At 52.1% G+C, this 17,995-nt stretch overlaps 8 protein-coding genes across 8 annotated transcripts; 5 read left to right on the top strand and 3 right to left on the bottom strand.

Moving 5' to 3' along the window:
* Positions 1–73: 73 nt before the first annotated feature.
* On the top strand, positions 74–561 carry P153DRAFT_353290 (uncharacterized protein; the record flags this gene model as incomplete). The annotated part of the gene is made up of 2 exons (XM_033666431.1): positions 74–151; positions 214–561. 2 exons carry the CDS (start codon positions 74–76, stop codon positions 559–561), a joined length of 426 nt encoding a protein of 141 aa, XP_033528473.1.
* A 3,612-nt stretch (positions 562–4,173) lies between these two features.
* On the top strand, positions 4,174–4,919 carry P153DRAFT_381261 (uncharacterized protein; the record flags this gene model as incomplete). The annotated part of the gene is made up of 4 exons (XM_033670028.1): positions 4,174–4,236; positions 4,303–4,452; positions 4,505–4,651; positions 4,713–4,919. 4 exons carry the CDS (start codon positions 4,174–4,176, stop codon positions 4,917–4,919), a joined length of 567 nt encoding a protein of 188 aa, XP_033528474.1.
* Positions 4,920–5,688: 769 nt separating this feature from the next.
* On the top strand, positions 5,689–6,216 carry P153DRAFT_381262 (uncharacterized protein; the record flags this gene model as incomplete). Its single annotated transcript, XM_033670029.1, has 1 exon — positions 5,689–6,216. The coding sequence occupies one exon, from the start codon at positions 5,689–5,691 to the stop codon at positions 6,214–6,216; it is 528 nt and encodes a 175-aa protein (XP_033528475.1).
* Positions 6,217–6,471: 255 nt separating this feature from the next.
* Positions 6,472–8,145, bottom strand: P153DRAFT_280325 (uncharacterized protein; the record flags this gene model as incomplete). Its single annotated transcript, XM_033663069.1, has 1 exon — positions 6,472–8,145. The coding sequence occupies one exon, from the start codon at positions 8,143–8,145 to the stop codon at positions 6,472–6,474; it is 1,674 nt and encodes a 557-aa protein (XP_033528476.1).
* A 711-nt stretch (positions 8,146–8,856) lies between these two features.
* On the bottom strand, positions 8,857–10,051 carry P153DRAFT_363091 (uncharacterized protein). Its single transcript, XM_033667292.1, has 2 exons — positions 9,542–10,051; positions 8,857–9,476 (listed from the first exon to the last, which is right to left on the bottom strand). The coding sequence occupies exons 1-2, from the start codon at positions 9,793–9,795 to the stop codon at positions 9,005–9,007; spliced, it is 726 nt and encodes a 241-aa protein (XP_033528477.1). The 5' UTR covers positions 9,796–10,051; the 3' UTR covers positions 8,857–9,004.
* A 368-nt stretch (positions 10,052–10,419) lies between these two features.
* On the top strand, positions 10,420–12,938 carry P153DRAFT_104570 (uncharacterized protein). The gene has a single exon (XM_033661871.1). It carries the CDS (start codon positions 10,546–10,548, stop codon positions 12,652–12,654), a length of 2,109 nt encoding a protein of 702 aa, XP_033528478.1. The 5' UTR covers positions 10,420–10,545; the 3' UTR covers positions 12,655–12,938.
* A 2,317-nt stretch (positions 12,939–15,255) lies between these two features.
* On the bottom strand, positions 15,256–15,807 carry P153DRAFT_353295 (uncharacterized protein; the record flags this gene model as incomplete). The annotated part of the gene is made up of 1 exon (XM_033666432.1): positions 15,256–15,807. The coding sequence occupies one exon, from the start codon at positions 15,805–15,807 to the stop codon at positions 15,256–15,258; it is 552 nt and encodes a 183-aa protein (XP_033528479.1).
* Positions 15,808–16,970: 1,163 nt separating this feature from the next.
* Positions 16,971–17,522, top strand: P153DRAFT_427952 (uncharacterized protein). The gene is made up of 2 exons (XM_033672693.1): positions 16,971–17,281; positions 17,347–17,522. The coding sequence occupies exons 1-2, from the start codon at positions 17,030–17,032 to the stop codon at positions 17,374–17,376; spliced, it is 282 nt and encodes a 93-aa protein (XP_033528480.1). The 5' UTR covers positions 16,971–17,029; the 3' UTR covers positions 17,377–17,522.
* The last annotated feature ends 473 nt before the right edge of the window (positions 17,523–17,995 follow it).

The raw sequence follows: 17,995 nt of genomic DNA on the forward strand, positions 1-17,995 counted from the left end.
GCTATATAATCTGGTATATTCGCACTCTGGTTACTTCCCCTCCACATACCAACGCAAAGTCAACTCAACTGCTATGGCTGACCACCAAGATGCAGCCACTATCTCCTCTTCGGGTACAGCTCCCGTAGTTTGGAGCAACAGTATCGACAACGTAAGTTTGGGCAACCGATTTCACTGGCTGCGCTCTCCCAAGACTGATTCTTCACCCTTTAGAACGGTCAAAGTCCTCTCCGCGAACTATCTCGGGGCCTCTACGCTCCTGCCCTCGATGGCGGCGACCTGCCGGATGACTCCTTGTCCGCGACCATCCGTCGCTTGATGTCCCCTCCCCAAGGTCTCTATAGTGCCGACGGGCGAAGTGTTACGCTTTACATCAACTGGGCAGTTGGAGTTGTCGGAGTTGAGCGCTTCGAGCCTACGCCGCTCGCCCGTCGTCTTTCCCTCCGACAAGATGATGCTCTTCGAGAGCGCGGAGTCAGTCTGGGACTTTCTAAGGAGATCCTAGAATGGCTTCGTCAGGGCGAGGAGATGTTGACATTGCCGGCGAGTCATTTCACCTAGGTATTGGTAAGTTCACGACGTGCCTTGAGTATTGCGATGTACTGATTATGTGTTAAGCGCGCAAATCGAGAGGACTTGAAGATAATTTGAGCACGGTATATGATTTAGGTCTTCTGTACAGCAGCACCGAAATTTACAACGGCGACGTGTGACTCGCCGGATGGCCAAAGCCAATATCTTCCTTGTACAAAGAGCCTTTTCCGCTCAAACACTCCTTACGAGCTTCTGGTCGTCCGAATCAGATTCACTATGTCGTTCTTCTCTAGTATTGAAATTTTCGGCGAGCATACCGGTGCGCATATGTCTGGACGTAAGATCAATAGAACCACCCTGGCATTCGCGATTGAGTGGCGGTCGGAGAGGTTACATAGTAATCCACCAGATGACTGAACCTTGCGAGTAGATGTGAGTGTGCACTGAGGTTGTTGTCTGAACGTGAATCTCTGCTCCTTCATCGCTGTGGTCTCCCTATGTGACTCGTGGCAGTTGACAAAATCATCGTGGAGAGATCAAGGGCATGTGCCTCACCAAATATCGGTCCACCACCAAAATTCCTCCAGTCTTGATCAATGATACGTTTTCCAAGGTCCTAAAACTCTTGAACTCTTTCAGGTTTCCCATCTTGACCCAACTCACGCTCGAAATATCTCACATATCGCTCCTTACACATCGACAACAGCTCTCCGGCATTCTGCTTCTTACAGGTCTTCTCATGGTCCATGTACTAGCCCGATCTCTGTCTGTAACTCTGCCCTTGTTTCTCCCATGATGGTACGCAAACACTGCTATCAACCGTATTCCGTGGATTCCAGTCTGTAGTTGTACTCCTCTCATCAAGCTCTATCGAATGAGTTTCTGAGCCAAGCTTCGAGGGTATAGAGTTACTGCGCGTTTCGAAGAAGGGTCGTGGGCTCGAGTACCTTGATCGTTGACTCTAGCTTGCGCGCTCGTGACTTGCACATTCACCTTCTTCATTGCCTTTACACTATCAGCGCTGTGTGCGATATTATCTATGGTCTCGATAACTTGAGGCTGGAGTGAGGCGCCTTGATGTGGCCGCGGTGCGCGTTGATAGTCTGGATGCGGATAGTGTGCGTACTAGGGTGTAGTGGACGGAGCGTATGAAAGAAATGCGAGGAGAGGAGTCGAAGAGTCATGACTCTATTGTCGAGGGTACTCTAGGCACAGGTTAGTAGGGTCTGAGAGCTAAGTTGTTGGTTGCGCTTCCATCTCAGGAACATGACAGTGTGGCTATTGTAGCAATTCGTGGGAGTACTCCAGCACAGGGAAGCGGATAGCGTATAACCAACCAGCTAGTTCAGCTCTGTAACTCGACGTAAGTCCTTTTAAGATCGTCCCTGAGGAGCCTGATGGATGGAGATAGTCAAATCGCGCGTTGTGAGAAGCTCGCGTGGCTAAGGTATGGTGAACCGCGGCAGGTACAGCTTGACCATTGGTATTGCCCCTCCATGCGTTAGCTGTTTCCATTCAACACCAGATGCTTATTGTGATTCAAGTCGTACGCGTAGTGGTGGCGTTTCGTTGCAGACGGTATCATGCGTGATTACAGAGGCGGAAGAGAAAGAGGTCTCGGTGAAGCGGACGGATATTTCGGATTGGGCACCTTACTCTCGACGAGCTCTGAAAAAGTAAAGCAAGAGTTTCCATAGCGGGGCGGAGTAGACAGTTCAGGTTGCGGCCACTGTGAAGCTCATTGTGTGCGCACCGACCTTTCCTCATTAGCGCCACTGGACAAAAGGATTATCAGAACAGCATTGTCTGATGTTCAATCTCCTTCAGGGACTTGAACTCGCACTATTTTGGTCTTTGCCTCCAGGCAAAAAACAAACGCAATGGCAAGCAAGCAGAAGACAGAACAGAAAATCCATTTTTGAACGTACCTTGGATGATTGATCGATCTCGAGACGGACGAACCGCCAATTGGGCCACCTCAGTGGGCTTTTTGTTGATGTTATTGACGCGAATATTCTGTTATTTATAGGCTGCAAAAGCTGGTGCCAGGAGCAGAATGGAATAATGTTTTGCTTGAGTAGCCGTCACATGGCACGAACTTCACTTCTCACGTTCGTATCAGTCTCCGCAAGAAGAGCTTCCTTGATATTATGCTATGACTATAAGACGGCTGCAATCTGTGTTCGCTACATGGGCAGACACTCAACTGCGTTTTTCTTGGTCTGAGTCACGCCGTCTTCACCTTCAAGCTCCAGGTCCACCAGCAATCTTTCAGCCACCTACAAGCGTTCTAAAGCTCACAGGCTGGTTAAATTTTCGAGCTTATAGTCTCGAACACAATTTGTGAATCGCGGCAAAACGAAAACTTCTCAACTTCACAGTTCACTCATAGATGTAGGATTCTCCATCTGCGTGGGAGATCAACAACAAGTAGATTGGATAAGTGATGCCCCATTGCAACGTTAGTTCCAGGTCAAGCTAAAGCATGAAGCTCGATTAAGAATGTCTCTCCAAGAGGGCTTCGAGCAATCCGAGCCCCCACTGAGTGTTGTTGTGAAAGAAAGAAAAAGCACAGACAAAAGGTCTTCTATACCGGCTGTTTGAGCGTCAGATCAACATGACGTTATTGTGATCTCGCGCTCACATGCTTACACCGTCGCCGTAACCATGTTATGATTCCCAAATGGGACTAGACACGCGTGTGATCCAGCGACACGCCTCGTGTATAAAAGGCCCCCTTCCCCTCCACCCTGTCCTGTTCTTTACCACCAACAAATCAGGCTTTTCCCGATAGCGTAGGGTTTGGCATTCTCGGGATCTGGCGCTCATGAAGGCCATGATCACTCAAGATCCCATGGCACCATGGCGGTCTTGAGGTGAAGCGTTACACAACTTCGCTTGCACCGGGGCAATTTTTTCTCGCTGATGCTGTTGTTGTTCGCTTCTTGTGAACACAATCTTTGGCACCTGACGCCGATGAGGTGTGACGGCTTTAGCAGTACTTTTGGTGCGAACAGTCACTTTGCAGGCGATGAGGATCTTCCGAGCCTGTGGTCAGTTACCCGACCGTGACAACTTCTCGACGCTGACGAGAGAATTTTTTTACCTCAGGGACTTGTCCCGCACTTTTTTTCATTGACTGTCCCGGCTTGCTGGGCTTTCGAGGAAGAGATCTGTTTTTTGTGCACTTTGACCTTGCCCGAGTGTGAGCGTGCTGTCACTCCGCTCGATTCCCTGCTCTCAACCAGTGAACCTTCTGTCACCTCTTGCTCCTCGTACATATCCTTGACCCACACTCGAGAAATCTTGCCACCTTTTGTTACACGAGTCTCGTAAATGACAGCCCACCAGTCATGCGCGCCTCCACATTTCCAAGAGCGCCATCTCGTCTGCCACTCCCACCCACTTCACGCGGCTTTTAGTCTAGAACATGAGCGGTACACCGTCAGAAAAACCTTCTACTTACCGACACGTATGATTTCCCACCCGCTCACGGTATCCTACACGGCGGACAATAATGTCAACAATGGCAATACCCGACCATATCACGTCGACACTGCTCACATCTCAGAGCCCAGCAAAATTTTGAGCCACCACTGGTGTACGCTATCAACCAGCCCATGTTGGCGATCCACAACAATGGCTCTCCAGCGGCCACTAAACGCGCCTTCGTGCAATGACAGGCGCAAGTCTGACCTTCTCGTACCTTACTGTAGCCCCGAAAGCAGTTGGTTGCCTACATTACCCCGCTGCGACAATATGAGCTAGATTCGGCTTGGAACTACAACTTCGAATAAACCGGCGTTCTGGAAGTCCTGCTTGGTGGGTGAGCAGAAGAATAAACCTCCTCGTCCCCATAGGACCGAGTGGAGAATGGTCGAGCTCACTCAAGACCTACCCTTGATCTCGAATGCGGTGGTAAGAGTGCTTAAGCTGCCAGATAAGACGAGCATTCTAACAATCACCGCAGAGAGAGCCTTCGTTGAGCCAGAAACGCGCCACAACCCCGACGACGTACACGGTAGCCAAGCAGTCCAGAACTCCTCCATCCCCATCGCAGGGAGACCTTCATTTACAACAGGAACTCTCAATCAACCTGCACGCCATAGGTACCACCGTACACCATCTCCCTCCAATTCTTCCTTTACAATCCTCACGAGGCTAACGTCACATACCAGACACCCTCGCTCCTTGAGCGGCTCCCCACTAGACTTGCACACTACCCTCCGCCTCTGTTACAAAAGTCCATTACTCGAGGTCTCAGCTACCACCCCTCCTCACAACCGTGTGCCCGCGTAATACGTACCTACACCTCGATCATGCCTTCCCGTAGCCCTACCATCCTGCCCGCTCTAAGCGCACACGGAGTCAAAGTCGAGGTTTAGACCACGGCACAACCAATATGTACAGTCTACTGTGCACAATGATAGCCTACTCAGATGCGTTGAGAACTATCTATAGGAGTATGCCTCACACAACAGTACCACACCCCAAGACTCTCTGTCCTGATCTTGCTGACGCGCAAGTGTCTCAGGCCATACCCCCGGTCAAACATCGATCTCCCCATTCCGCGCGTCTTTCGGACACTGCATACAACGTTGAGACATGGTTTTTAGTGCTACTGCCTCCGTTCACAACGTCTCTTGGCCTTCGAAAGACCGGGTCCACATTCTGATCGGATGAATGTCTCACTTTGCACAACCATGTTGGGTTATGGGCGCATCGCACGGCAAGACATTGCGTGGGTGCTAAGACGAGAGCCGTGGGGCATCGCAGTGTAGGTCGAAGGCGCCTGTGGGTATACGGAGCGGAATGGGATGGAAAAGGGGAGCAGCGAGGAGATAGATGGCAAGTCTCTATCGACGAGATGTCGGGTAGGACGGAAGCTTATTGCAATGAGAGCGGGCGGCGTGATAGTATCTAGACCAGGCATTTGAACCACAATGTAAGATGTTACTCTGCGCGTACAGCGAAGAATGCATACAACAATGCAAGAGTCCTCCCAAGTCTCACTCCCCAAAGACATATGAGTTCACAAGTCCGCGACAGGATGAAAAACACACAAAATGAGATGGATAAATACCCCAACCACGCCAACACCTCCCCTGCAGCCAAAACTCGCCCTCTGAATCAGCCAACCACCCAACGCCCAAGATGAAAACCCCCTCCTGCCTAACTCCCATCCTCTCCTTCCTCCACATCCCCACCTCTCCTCCCACCTTCAAAGTCCACGCTCCTATCTTGATCTGGACCTGCCCCCACCCCTCCCAGCACCAAAACGCCATCTTCCACCATCCCACTTCCCGCCACCCCCTCGGCAAACTGCGCTGCCGCACATGCACGCATCCGAAAATCTGGAACCCCAACTCCCCCCGCACGCGCGTATCCAGCGACGAGGACATACTCTTCTATAAGCGCATGCCCAACGGGGGATACAGCGACGCTCGGCTGCACAGCTATGCGATTGGGACGCCGAGGGGGAGGGTGGGGTATATCTGCCATTGCTGTGGGATGACGTGGCGTACGGAGAGTAGGCGTGGGTGGTGGGGTGGGGAAGAGAAGGTTAGGGTTGTTGGGGGGAGGGTGTGGTGTCGGTGTGGGACGCGGGTGTTTCGGTGGGGGGAGTATTCGCTCTTTGAGGTTGTCGAGATGAAGGCGATTAAAGAGCGTGGTCGTGAGTAGTAGGGCGGCGTGCTATGAATTTCTGACAAGTCATTGCGTGTTCTAGGTAGAAGCTTTGATAGATCAATAGTATGTCGTCCGGAATATCGGGAACGGGATATTCGTACGATACTGCGCACCACGATAGAGACTATCGTCTTGAATAGCGTGACAATTTGATGTTGAATGCCATCCTATACCGTTTACAACATTCAAGCCTGAGAAGATCCACAGACTTTGACTCTCCGCATCTCGACTCCAGTCCCGTCGACCACACTACTCCAGCATCAACTCTCTTGGCCTCTCGCGCATCTCCGCCGGCACACACGCCCACGAGCACACCTTGACCTTCAGCGGGTAAAAGGCGGAGACTTTCCAGAATTCGATCCACTCGGCCCTCGCAACCACGTACTCGTGCTTGCATACGTGACAGTGGCGGAACTCGCTATAGCCAGCGATGCTGTTCTCTGCTGCCTGTGCAAGAATGCGATCAGCGTCAACAGGAACTGGCTCGGGGATGAGTGCGCGGACATCATCGATGGACAAACTGTCCAGGTGCCGTTTTCGCAGAACGTTGTGGAGACATGTTGCGACGAGAGAGGACACTCTAGAGGTTCGTGGTGGGGAAAACCATGTCGGTGGAACGTCGTACGCGCCGCGAGTGGTTTCGACGATGGCGCAGAAGTCGTGATCGTTTGAGGTGGGTTGGGAAGGCGAACCTTTGATCAACACACCTGCTTGGTCGAAGTAAGACACTGGTGTTCGGGCGTAATATGTGGGTGAGAAGAGATCCCTTTGGAAGTCCTTGTTGAGCTTGATAGACTGATATTTGCTTGGAGGATGATGAGGGTAAACACCTTCACCGACGGTTTCCAATGTCTCATCCACCTGTGTAGGTTCGACCATGCTGGTCCAGGACTCGAGTTCGCGTATTTTCCAAACATCTCTTTCACGATCTGGACTTGATGATAGGCTGGCGTAAAGTCCCGGAAGTTTCTCGTCGGCCATGCGATGGAGTGTCTGGATGGTTCTTGTCCCTAATGAAGACAGTGACAAGTCCTCGTACAAGTCTACATAGAAGCGCGTAGAGGACTCGCGCTCGAGTAACGTGTGATTACCTAAGGTCCGAACATCCTCCAAATTGCCATACGGCCTGAACATGCCAAGTAGCTCAAAAGGTAGCGACACTAGCTTGTTCAATGACAAGTCTATCATTTCCAAATGACGAAGCTGGTTGATCTGCGGCGGGAGCTCTACGATCTGATTGTTTCTAAGGCTAAGACTTGTGAGGAATCGCACGTGGAACAGCGTCGGGGTGAGTCGACAGAGGTTGTTGTTGCTCAGGTTGATGTGTAGTTCAGGAATCATTGAGCGGAACTGGCCCTCGGTGGGAAGGTCGTCGCCCGGAACTGGAGGAACTCTGATCACCGAATCGAGTTCGCCAATGTAGTGGATGTCGTCGTCACCGAGCCCCAACCCCTCGAATTCGTACGTGTCAGAGTTCTTATCCAGTCCCATGCGCATTCTCGGGTAGAAGACATTTTCCCCACGCCCCATTGACGGTGGCTCATCCCAGGCCCCAGGAAGATCGAAGGGCGATTTGTGCTCAGGCAGCAGATCTACAGATCCATCTGACGCGTCGCTCATCATGAACACACCCGAGTCGAAGTTGCGCGTCATCTTCACCTTTTTGGCTTCTGGCGTGTTTTGCGCCGAGTCGCCATTTTCGGATTCCCACCATGCGCCTTTGCGCTTGTTCTTGAAAATGCGCGGTGATACATAGTTGCCCACGTCTGCCGACTCTCGAGAGTCATCACTAGAGAATAGGGGTGGTGGAGAACTTGACTTGGGCGAAAACGCGTGGTCGCGCGGTTCGAAGAAGGGCGAACTGGGGAGGTTGGGCGCACTTGCGCGAGGAGGGGAGGAGGGAAGTATTGCGTCGCTGTCCATGATGTTCAAGTGGAAATTTGTACAAAGAATTTCAACAGTAACTCAAAGCGCTCGAGTATGCGCCGACGAAGCTTTCGTCTGGTGTTGAAGAACAATGGTGAAGTCGAGGCTGGAGGCTGGAGGCTGGAGGCGCGTTGGAGCTTGACGCGAACCCCGCTAACTTCGGTCGCTCAGGGTCCAGTGCCGTCATGGCCCACGGTTCGATGCGCTCGCACGTGCATCAAGTAGCCTTGTCCTCCGATATAAACTTTAAGTGCTTCTTTGGTACGGGACCATGGCTTTCGGGATTTCCAAGCGATGCTCCGCCATTTGATGGGTCGAGCAGCCCGTGGCATGCCGAATCTCCAGCGGGCGGAACGACGAGACACTATCTCAACGTACTATGGTCCCAACCGTCCGGTAAGTTTCTGGGAGATATATTGATGACAAATGTGGATTCCAGACAAAGAGCGTGAATGCAGCACGGGAAAAAGAAATCACCGTGCTCTAGTAACGTTTAGTCAGGCGTCCAGGGTCCACTGCAAACCATGCCTCCGAGCTGAATCGCGATACGCATCGGCCAGGCCGTTGAACTTCGAGGCGAAGCGAAGCCTTAAGGCTGCAAAGTGTTCCGTGCACACAGAATACGAGAGTGTCGTGAACATGAAAACATCGCTAAACTACCACAGAAGGACATCGCAAGGAGCATCAGACGTGCGAGAGACAGTACGAGCAGCATCAGCAGCAGCCCGTCTGACATGAAAGACGAGAGCGATGTGGAGGTATATATTTGTAGGTTCGCGTTGAGAGCCAGGACGCTAGATCAATGCCGTGTATATTCAACAACCCAAAGACAAAAAGACTATGCTACTCGTCATGCTTATAGTTCAGCCATTCTCCTGATGGCCAAATTTGTTACCAGCCTCCCATCCATGCCTAAATTACTTCCTTCCAGTGGCTCTCCCTTCGACATAGCCAATTCAGTCAGAATCTTACCCATTGGCTCCGTCGGTGTCATCAAGCTCTTGTACGCGAAAGTCAGCGGTGCCAGGAGCACGCCCTTGTACGTCGCCTGCTTGGGAATGAACGGATGAATCGCCGGCTGGTTCCGCCAGTCCACGGCGCCCAGTCGCACATTGTAGAGCTTGAACAAGGGGTTCTGTTTGTGGAACTCGAGAAGTGCAGTCTCGACCTGGCCCTTCACGCGGCCGAAGATGGGGGTGAACATGCCGGGCGATTGCGTAGCGCCTTCGCCGGAGATGTAGACGAATGTGAAGGGCGAGTCAGGGTGGAGCGTGGAAAACGCGTGTGCGGCTGCGATAGGGTAGTCGTGTGTTATTTCGACGTATTTCCTGTACCACGATCGAGATGTCAGTGGACTGTCCATTGTCTTGAGTTGAATAAGCTGAGAACGCACTCCTTGTCCACGCTGTTCTGCGAGACGCCCTGTGCCCACACGCATCCCTGCGCATCTTTCAACTCCTCTAACAACGTGCTCTCGTATGTCTTGTAATCCTTGTGGATGATGACTTTTGCCTTGTCGTGTCCTTCTGCCATCGCGACGGGACGCCGGCTGAGGATCGAAATACGGCTAATGCTCTCTTGGGCGAGCATGTTGTTGAGGACCGATGCCCCAACGAGGCCGGTTGCGCCAGTGAGGATGATATGCATTGCGAGTACGGATCTTGGTAGCTGCTAGATTGAGGGGTTGGAGTGCAAGTTATAAGCATGTGCTGCGGGGAGAGCGAAGGTAAGCACTACTGTGGTGTGTCTGACATGTCATCGTGAGTGACGAGTCGGTCGCCGTGTTAACTCCATGATGCCTGGGGTCATGTAATGTCATAGCTCCTGCGGACATTCTCATCGTGATATAGTCGAGTAAAAGCCGGGCGTTGAAGGAATATCGACCCTCGAAGCTGCAAGATCGCGGAGTTAAGATCGCGACGCAGGGTTCCGTCCGGTGTCCGTTGAGCTAACCGCGTTGACTAAGCGGGCGGGCGATTGGAGGAAAGTGCCATGCGCATTACCGCACTGTCCTGCATTGCCGTACTACATACAACGATGTTATGCAGCTCGTGCAAAACACCACACTTGAAATCGAGACGGCACGAAGCTCATATCGAAACGACGTCTTGCTGATACCGCGTATTCCTTCCATATCGCTGTAGAGGATTGGCAAGATTGACTAGATGACGATGACTGGGTCCAGGATCACACGGCCGTTGGCCGCCTTGATCTCTAAGGATTTTCCGGGAGTCGCGGAACACGTTGCGTAACTACCATGCAAAAAACTAATCCTGCGGACGTGAGCTCTCTTCCAGCCCTGGGACATTTCTCTCTCATCGTCTCCTCGTCCTCGACTCCGCTTTTGTACCGTCACACTGTTCTCCCCCTCCACTCGGCGACGAGACTACCAGCAGCATGGCAGCCACAGAAGCCCTCAATAACCGCCACATCGTCTCTCGGGTTCTGTTCCAACTTGCCGAATCGAAGCACAAAGAGCGCCAACAACGCGGGCCAAACTACCCGGTAGAGTTCCTGGAGTTTCGACCAACATTGCTATCTTCTATATTGGTCAACAAACTGTGGGCGGAAGAAGGTACATCGATCCTATGGAGTCGTTATCCGCAGCTGCCGGCGCTCGAGCTCATGACGTACAATCGACGGCAAAACTATGCCAACAAAGTTGAGCGCATCTTCTGTGTCGTATCAACCCATAGCAATGAAGACCTGAGTTTTCTGGACGGCCTGAATTGGCCGAGATTAAAGTGTCTTGAGCTGGATATAGACTGGAGGACGCGCGGGCACAGCTTTCGGAATATGTTGCACGCTGGTATCGAGAGTCTGGAGTTGTCTGGGGTTCAGAGTGGAGACTCGGATTACATCGCTGAATCCGTCCTACCCGCTTTGTTCGCACCGTGCAAGAATCTTCAGAAAATACACATTGGCCCGCACACAGTTGATGCTCAGGATCCTGTTGATGCTTACGCACTACTCACTCTGCTTAATGCTGTGCCTAGCATCAAGGAAATACGAATCATGAATACCAACTTCCTAGGCAAGGACATGCTCTTCACTCGTCTCTCCCAGCGGCCTGGTCTTCAAGCTCTGGAGATCGACCTCGAACCAGGACTGGAGCTTCTTCCCTACTTCTCGGGGCCCAATGCCTTACCATCTCCTTTCGCCAGTTTACAGCGCCTGAAAATGGTGTGCTACCCGGAGATTGCTCTCGCGCTTCCAGTGCATCTTCCCACTCTTCAAGAGATACAATTTGACGTCGCCCGCATACCTCAGCAACCCGTCGACTTCTCAGACCTCAACATCTTCGACGACATTTTGAACTCTCTTTCACAGTGCCCAGAGTTAAGAGTATTGAAAATTAATGTTGGCAAGCTTGCGATCGGCTTTCCTGCCGCACGTTTGTATCCCTCATTGAGCGGAAAATCGTTGGTCAAACTCGCGGCTTCGTGTTCAAAGCTACAAGACATCAGCATCTCCGCCTTCCAGCCATCATCAGTGAATGGTTCAACTATATCGAGTCGTCATTTTGAAGCTTTCTGCGAGAAGTTACCACATTTGAGCAGTCTATGCTTGAACTTCCATCCCACCACCGCAACAAGTCTCCAAGACTCGGCCCTTCAAAGCTTGGGAAGGTATTGTCCCAAACTTGAAGTACTGCGCATGGGTATTCCATTACAACTACCTAGCTTAGCAAAACTCGACGACATTTTGGCTGATGACAAAGGCATCTCATCTACTACGGCGGTGAATCACAGTAAACCAATTACCTCGACATCTTCCACCCTTGGGGGAGCCGACCTCCCACGTTCTAAAGCGTCTTCAGCAAAGCCAAAGTCGCATATTCAACCGCTGTTTCCCCACGTCACCCGACTCACCTTCGCGCGCCCTAAAACCGCTCTCTCCGCTCCGTCGTTGGTTTCACGGTTTAAGCCCGTCGTGGACCCCAAACTTGAAAAAGACATTGTCCGCTCTTGGGCGCAACCTCTTCTCACACATTTCCCTCGTCTCGAGAGACTCGAGGCATGGGGCGACTCAAGCGGTTGGGACAACTACTCGCTCAACTACTTCTTGGTCATGGACAAAGATGAGATACTGGCGAGTATGTGGGAGTTTCTGAGTGGCCTGGAACAGGACCTGTGGCTCAACGATGAGGAAGAGTCTGCCCCGATGGCAGTAGATACCGGATGCGATATTGAGCACGTCAACGAGCAGACAGGCTTTGAGAGCCATGGTAGTGGAGGGGATTGGGAGAAGGCGAGCTTGATGAATGAGTTTCCTGTCAACGAACAGATTGCCGAAACTAGATATATGCACCCCATTCATGAAGAGCACGAAGATCTTACGATGCACACACACCCGCTGGCTTTAGAAGACGAAGGCTACTGCGAGGGCGAGGGCTCAGAAGGCAACTCTGTCATCGTTCCCGCTATCATGAGCACTTCGATACGGCCGAAACAGAGCGCCATACGCGGCGTTCTCAAGAGCATGATATGTACCAGGATAAGATAGGTGTGTATCAAGGTCATTGTTATTGTATCTTTCGAGGAGCGGGGCTTCTTCCACGAGGTTTTGCACTTTCCTCTCATTCATATGAATCAACGAAGTCATGGTCAAATATAATCTCATTTCTGAATCTCGTTTGTCTGCATCCATCAAGCTCTTTATAGCCGATAGGCACCCTACAGCCCACACACACTTGTGAAGTTTACACACTTCCAACCAATCCAGCTCCAGCGCAACATAAACCCTTGTGGTCACTCCCCTGATCACCCAATTCCCAACCGACCATCTGCAGTATACCCCGAAGGTCGTCAGTCACATCGTTCTCTCAAACACCCACTCAAGAAACATACCCAGTCATCCCTCAACACAAGCCCGAGTCTGTCTTAGCTTCACCCGACGGGCTACTAGACCCCAACGGTACGTTGACCCGCAGACTCAGCGTTGAGGACTGCTGTTAAGGGACAGAGACCCGAAGGCGAGAACCCATATTGACCGGCGAGCGACAGGACCGAAGAAACGACCAAGAAGAGGGAGGGAACTAGCAGACATCAGCATGCATGACCGTGGAGGCCCACAACACACCAACATACAGTATCCAAAGCCAAAAAGACGGCACCTGGGAACACGTCAGCAGCTATCCACTACGTACTCAAACCTTCGAACTCAGCTTGTAGTCTTTACGCAACTAACTTACCAAACACACAGATAACCTCAACCCGTGGCTTACGCCACAAACCGCCTCAGCCGCGCCTTGAAGCCCTGCAGCTTCTCACGCACGCGGCGCCGCAGTGAGGGCGTGGGCGGGAGCGGCTTGGGCGGCAGCGGCTTCTCGACGTTCACCGCGTCCTTGTTGTTGTTGCTGCTGCTGCTGTTGTCCTGGCATAGCGCTGGCGGCGCGCTCGCGGGGCGGAACATGAGCTCCTCGGGGAGCGGGTAGTGGGGCGGCGTGGGCGTGGGCTGGGGGCGGAGGAGAACCGCGGGGAGGAAGAGGGTGGAGGACATGTTGTTGTTGCTGTTGTTGTTGATGGTGGTGGTGGTAGTGGTAGAAGATTGGTTTGATGGAGGATTGGAGGTGGTGAGCTGGTTTTATAAGAGGGCGCTATTTCGAGCGGAGGTGAACGCGGGAGTAGAGTTTTCTCTGCGTGACTGCGTGGGTGAAGTGAAATGATATGAAACGTGTGGGACGGCGGAATGAGCTTCGGCTGGAGAAGCTCGTGTGGGCTGTTTTTACCGTGCGGGTTATGGCTTGGGAAGACTTCTGGGATGCTCTAGATGGGCTGGATGGGCGGGCTGGTGTCACTGAAGGGGTTTTGCAAAGCGCATCTCAATGATCTGGGAGCGTTCGCGGTGTTTACATCGTCACTTTACGCCCCCGCCAACCATGCATTTTGAGAGGTTGTTTTTCCCAAGCTCAATATTGCGGCCTTGATAGCGCAACGAAGACAGGTGGTTGTCGCATGGGCAGGAATCAAAAACTGCGATAGTTGTGTCCTCAGGTCTGGACACCCTCTTGTTATCCGCTGGAGGCTTGGAGTGAACCAGTGGGTCGTAGTTCTCAATGTAAGCCTTCGGCACATATCTGTGGGCATTGAGCGAGGTTATCAGCGTGAGTTGAGGAGCTGCTTCGCCATTTGAACCAGCGTGTCTCACAGGTGCTGAGCTTCGTCAGTCGGTGCGGTTTGTTATCATGGCACATAGGCAGCAATGATGGTGGGACTAGAGCAGCCTTTGAGCGACTCCCACATCAACAATACTGAGTCAATTACGGAGCTCTCGTCACTGTGCATAGATAAAACGTGGGCGGACACTGTATGGGAGCTGTGTTTACCAGTCCGCTGTGTTGTGCGCAGTCACTGATCAACACAACATTCCACGCGACCCTCCCTCCCGCAGAAGAACAACAAGATACAATCACGCGTAGAACTCTCATCACCAACACACTGGACTCAAAGCAACACATGCACACTGTCTGTCTGCCCACACTCCAAACAAACGCACCATCCAAATCAACAAAAGCTCTTCTTCAAGGCACCGGACAAGCCGACACACTCAACGAAAAAACAGGGCCCCGAAAGGCAGTAGACAGCAAAAATTACTCCAACGCAAGCGTCAAGCCGCTCGCACCTCTTCACTCGCCGCAATGTGCAATGCAGGAATGCTGAGGGGACAATCTGAACTCAGGAGCTCCAGTGTCCTTGGAAATGATGTGTGTTGGGGCTGGAACCACTAAGGATATCCAGACCCCGTCACTCACCTGGTAAGGAGTTGGAGGGAGGGCGAGGGAGGAGCGGTTTATATAGACCATGGGCTTGGCAGATTATGTAACGTCGGCTGCCGAAGTTCTACCGGTCTGTGAAGTGAAAAGAAGGGTCGGATTGAGGGGCTTGGCGAGCACGGGGGGTCGGAGGGCGAGTCTGGTGGGTAGAATGACGTGTTTTGGATGGTCTTAGCGGGTTTTGGGAGTTTGAAAGGCTTTCAATGGAGGGTAGTAGAGGTTTTCAGTTCATTGTCATGGTGTCTCATCAAAAGTTTATAGTACAGCCTGCCACTCTTCAGATCCTCCGCGTGCTCGTCTCCCCATAGGCCAAAAGCCACGGTAGTCCCCATCTAACCGTCTACTCCTTTCCAGGTTCTGCCCAGTATCTCCTCACCCGCCTTCAGCTCTGACACCCTGATGCGCAAGATGTTCGTTGCCCTCGCGCCGTCATCCGCACACAGCCACGCCAGATACCCCGCAGGAAGCCCCAGCTCAGCGCCCCGCAACCTCACCTCCGAGTGGGCCTTCAACCGCACCCGGTGCTTCGTCGAGTCGTAGACCATGTGCTGGCCCAGGCACTTCATCACCAGCGGAAGGCCGATGGTCACCATGCCCGCGTGGTCGTTATTTGCTTGGGGCAGGGACAATAGGCGGGAGATGAGGAGTTCGACCGGTTCGCCGGTCAAGCGAGGAGCAGCTGGCGGCGATCCTTCTGGAGAGGTAGGAGAAGGGGGAGGAGAAGAGGCATCTCCACCTCTCTTGATCTTGTAGCCGAGTTCTTTGTCGGCGAGCTGCGAGGCGGGGCCAGAGGGGACGCGGGATCCTGCTTCGCCGATAGCTTGAAGCAGGTCGGCGTTGAGGAAGGAAGAGACGGTGCCGAACTCGTCGTTTGAAGATGCCATTTTGCTTGATGTGGCTTTGGAAAGAGATGAGGATTTGGTGGTGGGGGTGCGGTTTACTTTGTTGTGGTGAATTATATACTTCCTTTTGAAACGAAACCTCTCATTCACTTCAAGTTTGAAGAATCTGTGATTCAGCGAGCCTCCTGATTGAGTGACGACGTTGTGGTTTCATTTGGTATTGTGTCTCGGACACTAGAATATCTGCTGAGGCACTACAGAGTGGACAATGAGTCTTTCGTATTGAAGCAGCTCGAGGATGTGCACTCCATGATGAAGCCACAACATGACTTTGTGGCCCTTCACAGTCGACATCCAGATAAACATTGTATGTGAGGTGCGAGGTATACCATAACTGACTTTTGTATCCATATCTGGAACGGAAAGGTTGAGCATGGTCAGCCACATCTTTATAAGTATGGGCACAGACAAGCGTTTGAAAGCACTCATGTGGGTAGAACGACTGGATGATCAGAAGAATGACCAGGCCGTTTGGCAGCTCACTGCACATGCGAGTCGTCACATCCATGGCAAACTATCTATCTGGTGCAGTCACTCACGTCCTGAACGAAGACATAGGATTATATACAATCATCGTTGTCTCTGATGTCAAAACTAGCACCCCGCTCTTGGTTGACCAGATACGTAACATCGAAAAGCAAAGTGCTACAAAACAGGTGAGGAATGTGCATTGTCGGAAGGACTGTACAATGAGGTGCCAGTTGAAGAAGCCCGGTGGCAATCAGGAAGGCAAGAAGAGTGACATAAGCTCACCTGCTTGATAGCAAGAGCCTAGGAAAGGTCCGCCGCAGGTGAACCTTCCGTCGGAGCAAACGCAGGTTTGAAGCAGCGACACTCAGAGATTTCACGACTATGACCGTTCTTGAATACTAGAGTTGGATGAAACGGCGTGATTTTGGTTGCGTTCAGCAAGCAACATGCGGAGTTGTCCATTTGATGTCCGGCAAAAAGAACGTTGCCGCTTTGACCTCGCTCTCACTAGTGAAGAACAAGAACTGCAATCAGGGTGACGTCCGTCGGCCTAGAGATTGAAACGGTCGCTCACCTTTGACAGACCATCAGGTGTTATCTCTCACCTCCAGCAGTACCCGAGCATTATAAGCCACTCCCCGCCTTCCTACCTCTCCTTCCAGAACACCCCACTTCCATCAACCCACAACAACCACATCCAACGCACCGAAACGTTAACAACCGCAACACTGCCATGATGAAGTTTACCACCTTCATCCTCGGCGCCATCATCGGCCTCGCCACCGCGCTGCCCACCGGTGAAGCCAGCGTGAGCGACGTTCCCAACGGCTTCCTCACTAACACTCTTGACACCCGCCAAACCTGCACCATCAAACTCACATCCTGCCACCCCGAGTGCAAGCGGCTCACCGAAGAGCTCAACGGTTGCCTCTGCATCAACAAACCCGGCGGCACGCACGGGTGCATTAGCATGGACAAGAAGCTCGTAAGTGCACAAGTTCATAAGGGAGGAAGTATGAAAGATGGGAACGGACGCTGACCATTGAACAGAAGGCCTGCAAGGCTAGATGGTGCGCTTGAATCCAAGGCAGCGACACGGTGCCAGGTGATGGACACAAGGGGACTCAGGGCCTGGGGAGCATGGATACGGATGGGGACATGGTATGCAGGATTGATATCTACAAATCGACTCGTCGATTGGAGGAGTAGCTGGTCGTACAAAGCCGATTAGCTTCCTCAGTATGATCAAATCAACCGGAAGTATATGAAAAGCTTTACATCTTTCTTCGTTTGTGAGCCAAAATGCAAGACAACAGTCATGATTTAGACTACCACGGCAACCCCAGGATCAGGCCAGCTTGTGAGTGCGTGATCGACAGCTGGTGACAAAACACAAGATGTTCATCTTAACTCAAATTCCATGGACTTACTGAATCGCAACCCACCTCTATCAAACCGGTGTCAAAGAGCCCGCGCTTTTGATATAAGCGTGAATCTCTCGACGTTCTACTGCTGTCTCTGAAGCGCTCCTCGGCCTGAAACACCAAGTTCAAATGCACATCGATACTGAAGGAAGCTGAGTTGTGACGAAGTGCACATGATAACCGTGAAGGACTAAGACCTGTTCTGCGAATGACGTGGTGCTGCTTTGAGGGACGTAAGGCAGCGCAATTAAGACTGGACAAGGCGAAGAGTTTGA

This window comes from Dothidotthia symphoricarpi, assembly GCF_010015815.1.
Source record: "Dothidotthia symphoricarpi CBS 119687 unplaced genomic scaffold P153scaffold_2, whole genome shotgun sequence".
NCBI lineage: Eukaryota > Fungi > Ascomycota > Dothideomycetes > Pleosporales > Dothidotthiaceae > Dothidotthia > Dothidotthia symphoricarpi.

Coding starts and splice junctions, on each gene's coding strand:
- P153DRAFT_363091 (XM_033667292.1), bottom strand. CDS start 9,795: ATGCATATCATCCTCACTGGCGCAACCGGCCTCGTTGGGGCATCGGTC. Junction 9,477..9,541: donor CAGAACAGCGTGGACAAGGA/GTGCGTTCTCAG, acceptor ATCGTGGTACAG/GAAATACGTCGAAATAACAC.
- P153DRAFT_104570 (XM_033661871.1), top strand. CDS start 10,546: ATGGCAGCCACAGAAGCCCTCAATAACCGCCACATCGTCTCTCGGGTT.
- P153DRAFT_427952 (XM_033672693.1), top strand. CDS start 17,030: ATGATGAAGTTTACCACCTTCATCCTCGGCGCCATCATCGGCCTCGCC. Junction 17,282..17,346: donor TTAGCATGGACAAGAAGCTC/GTAAGTGCACAA, acceptor ACCATTGAACAG/AAGGCCTGCAAGGCTAGATG.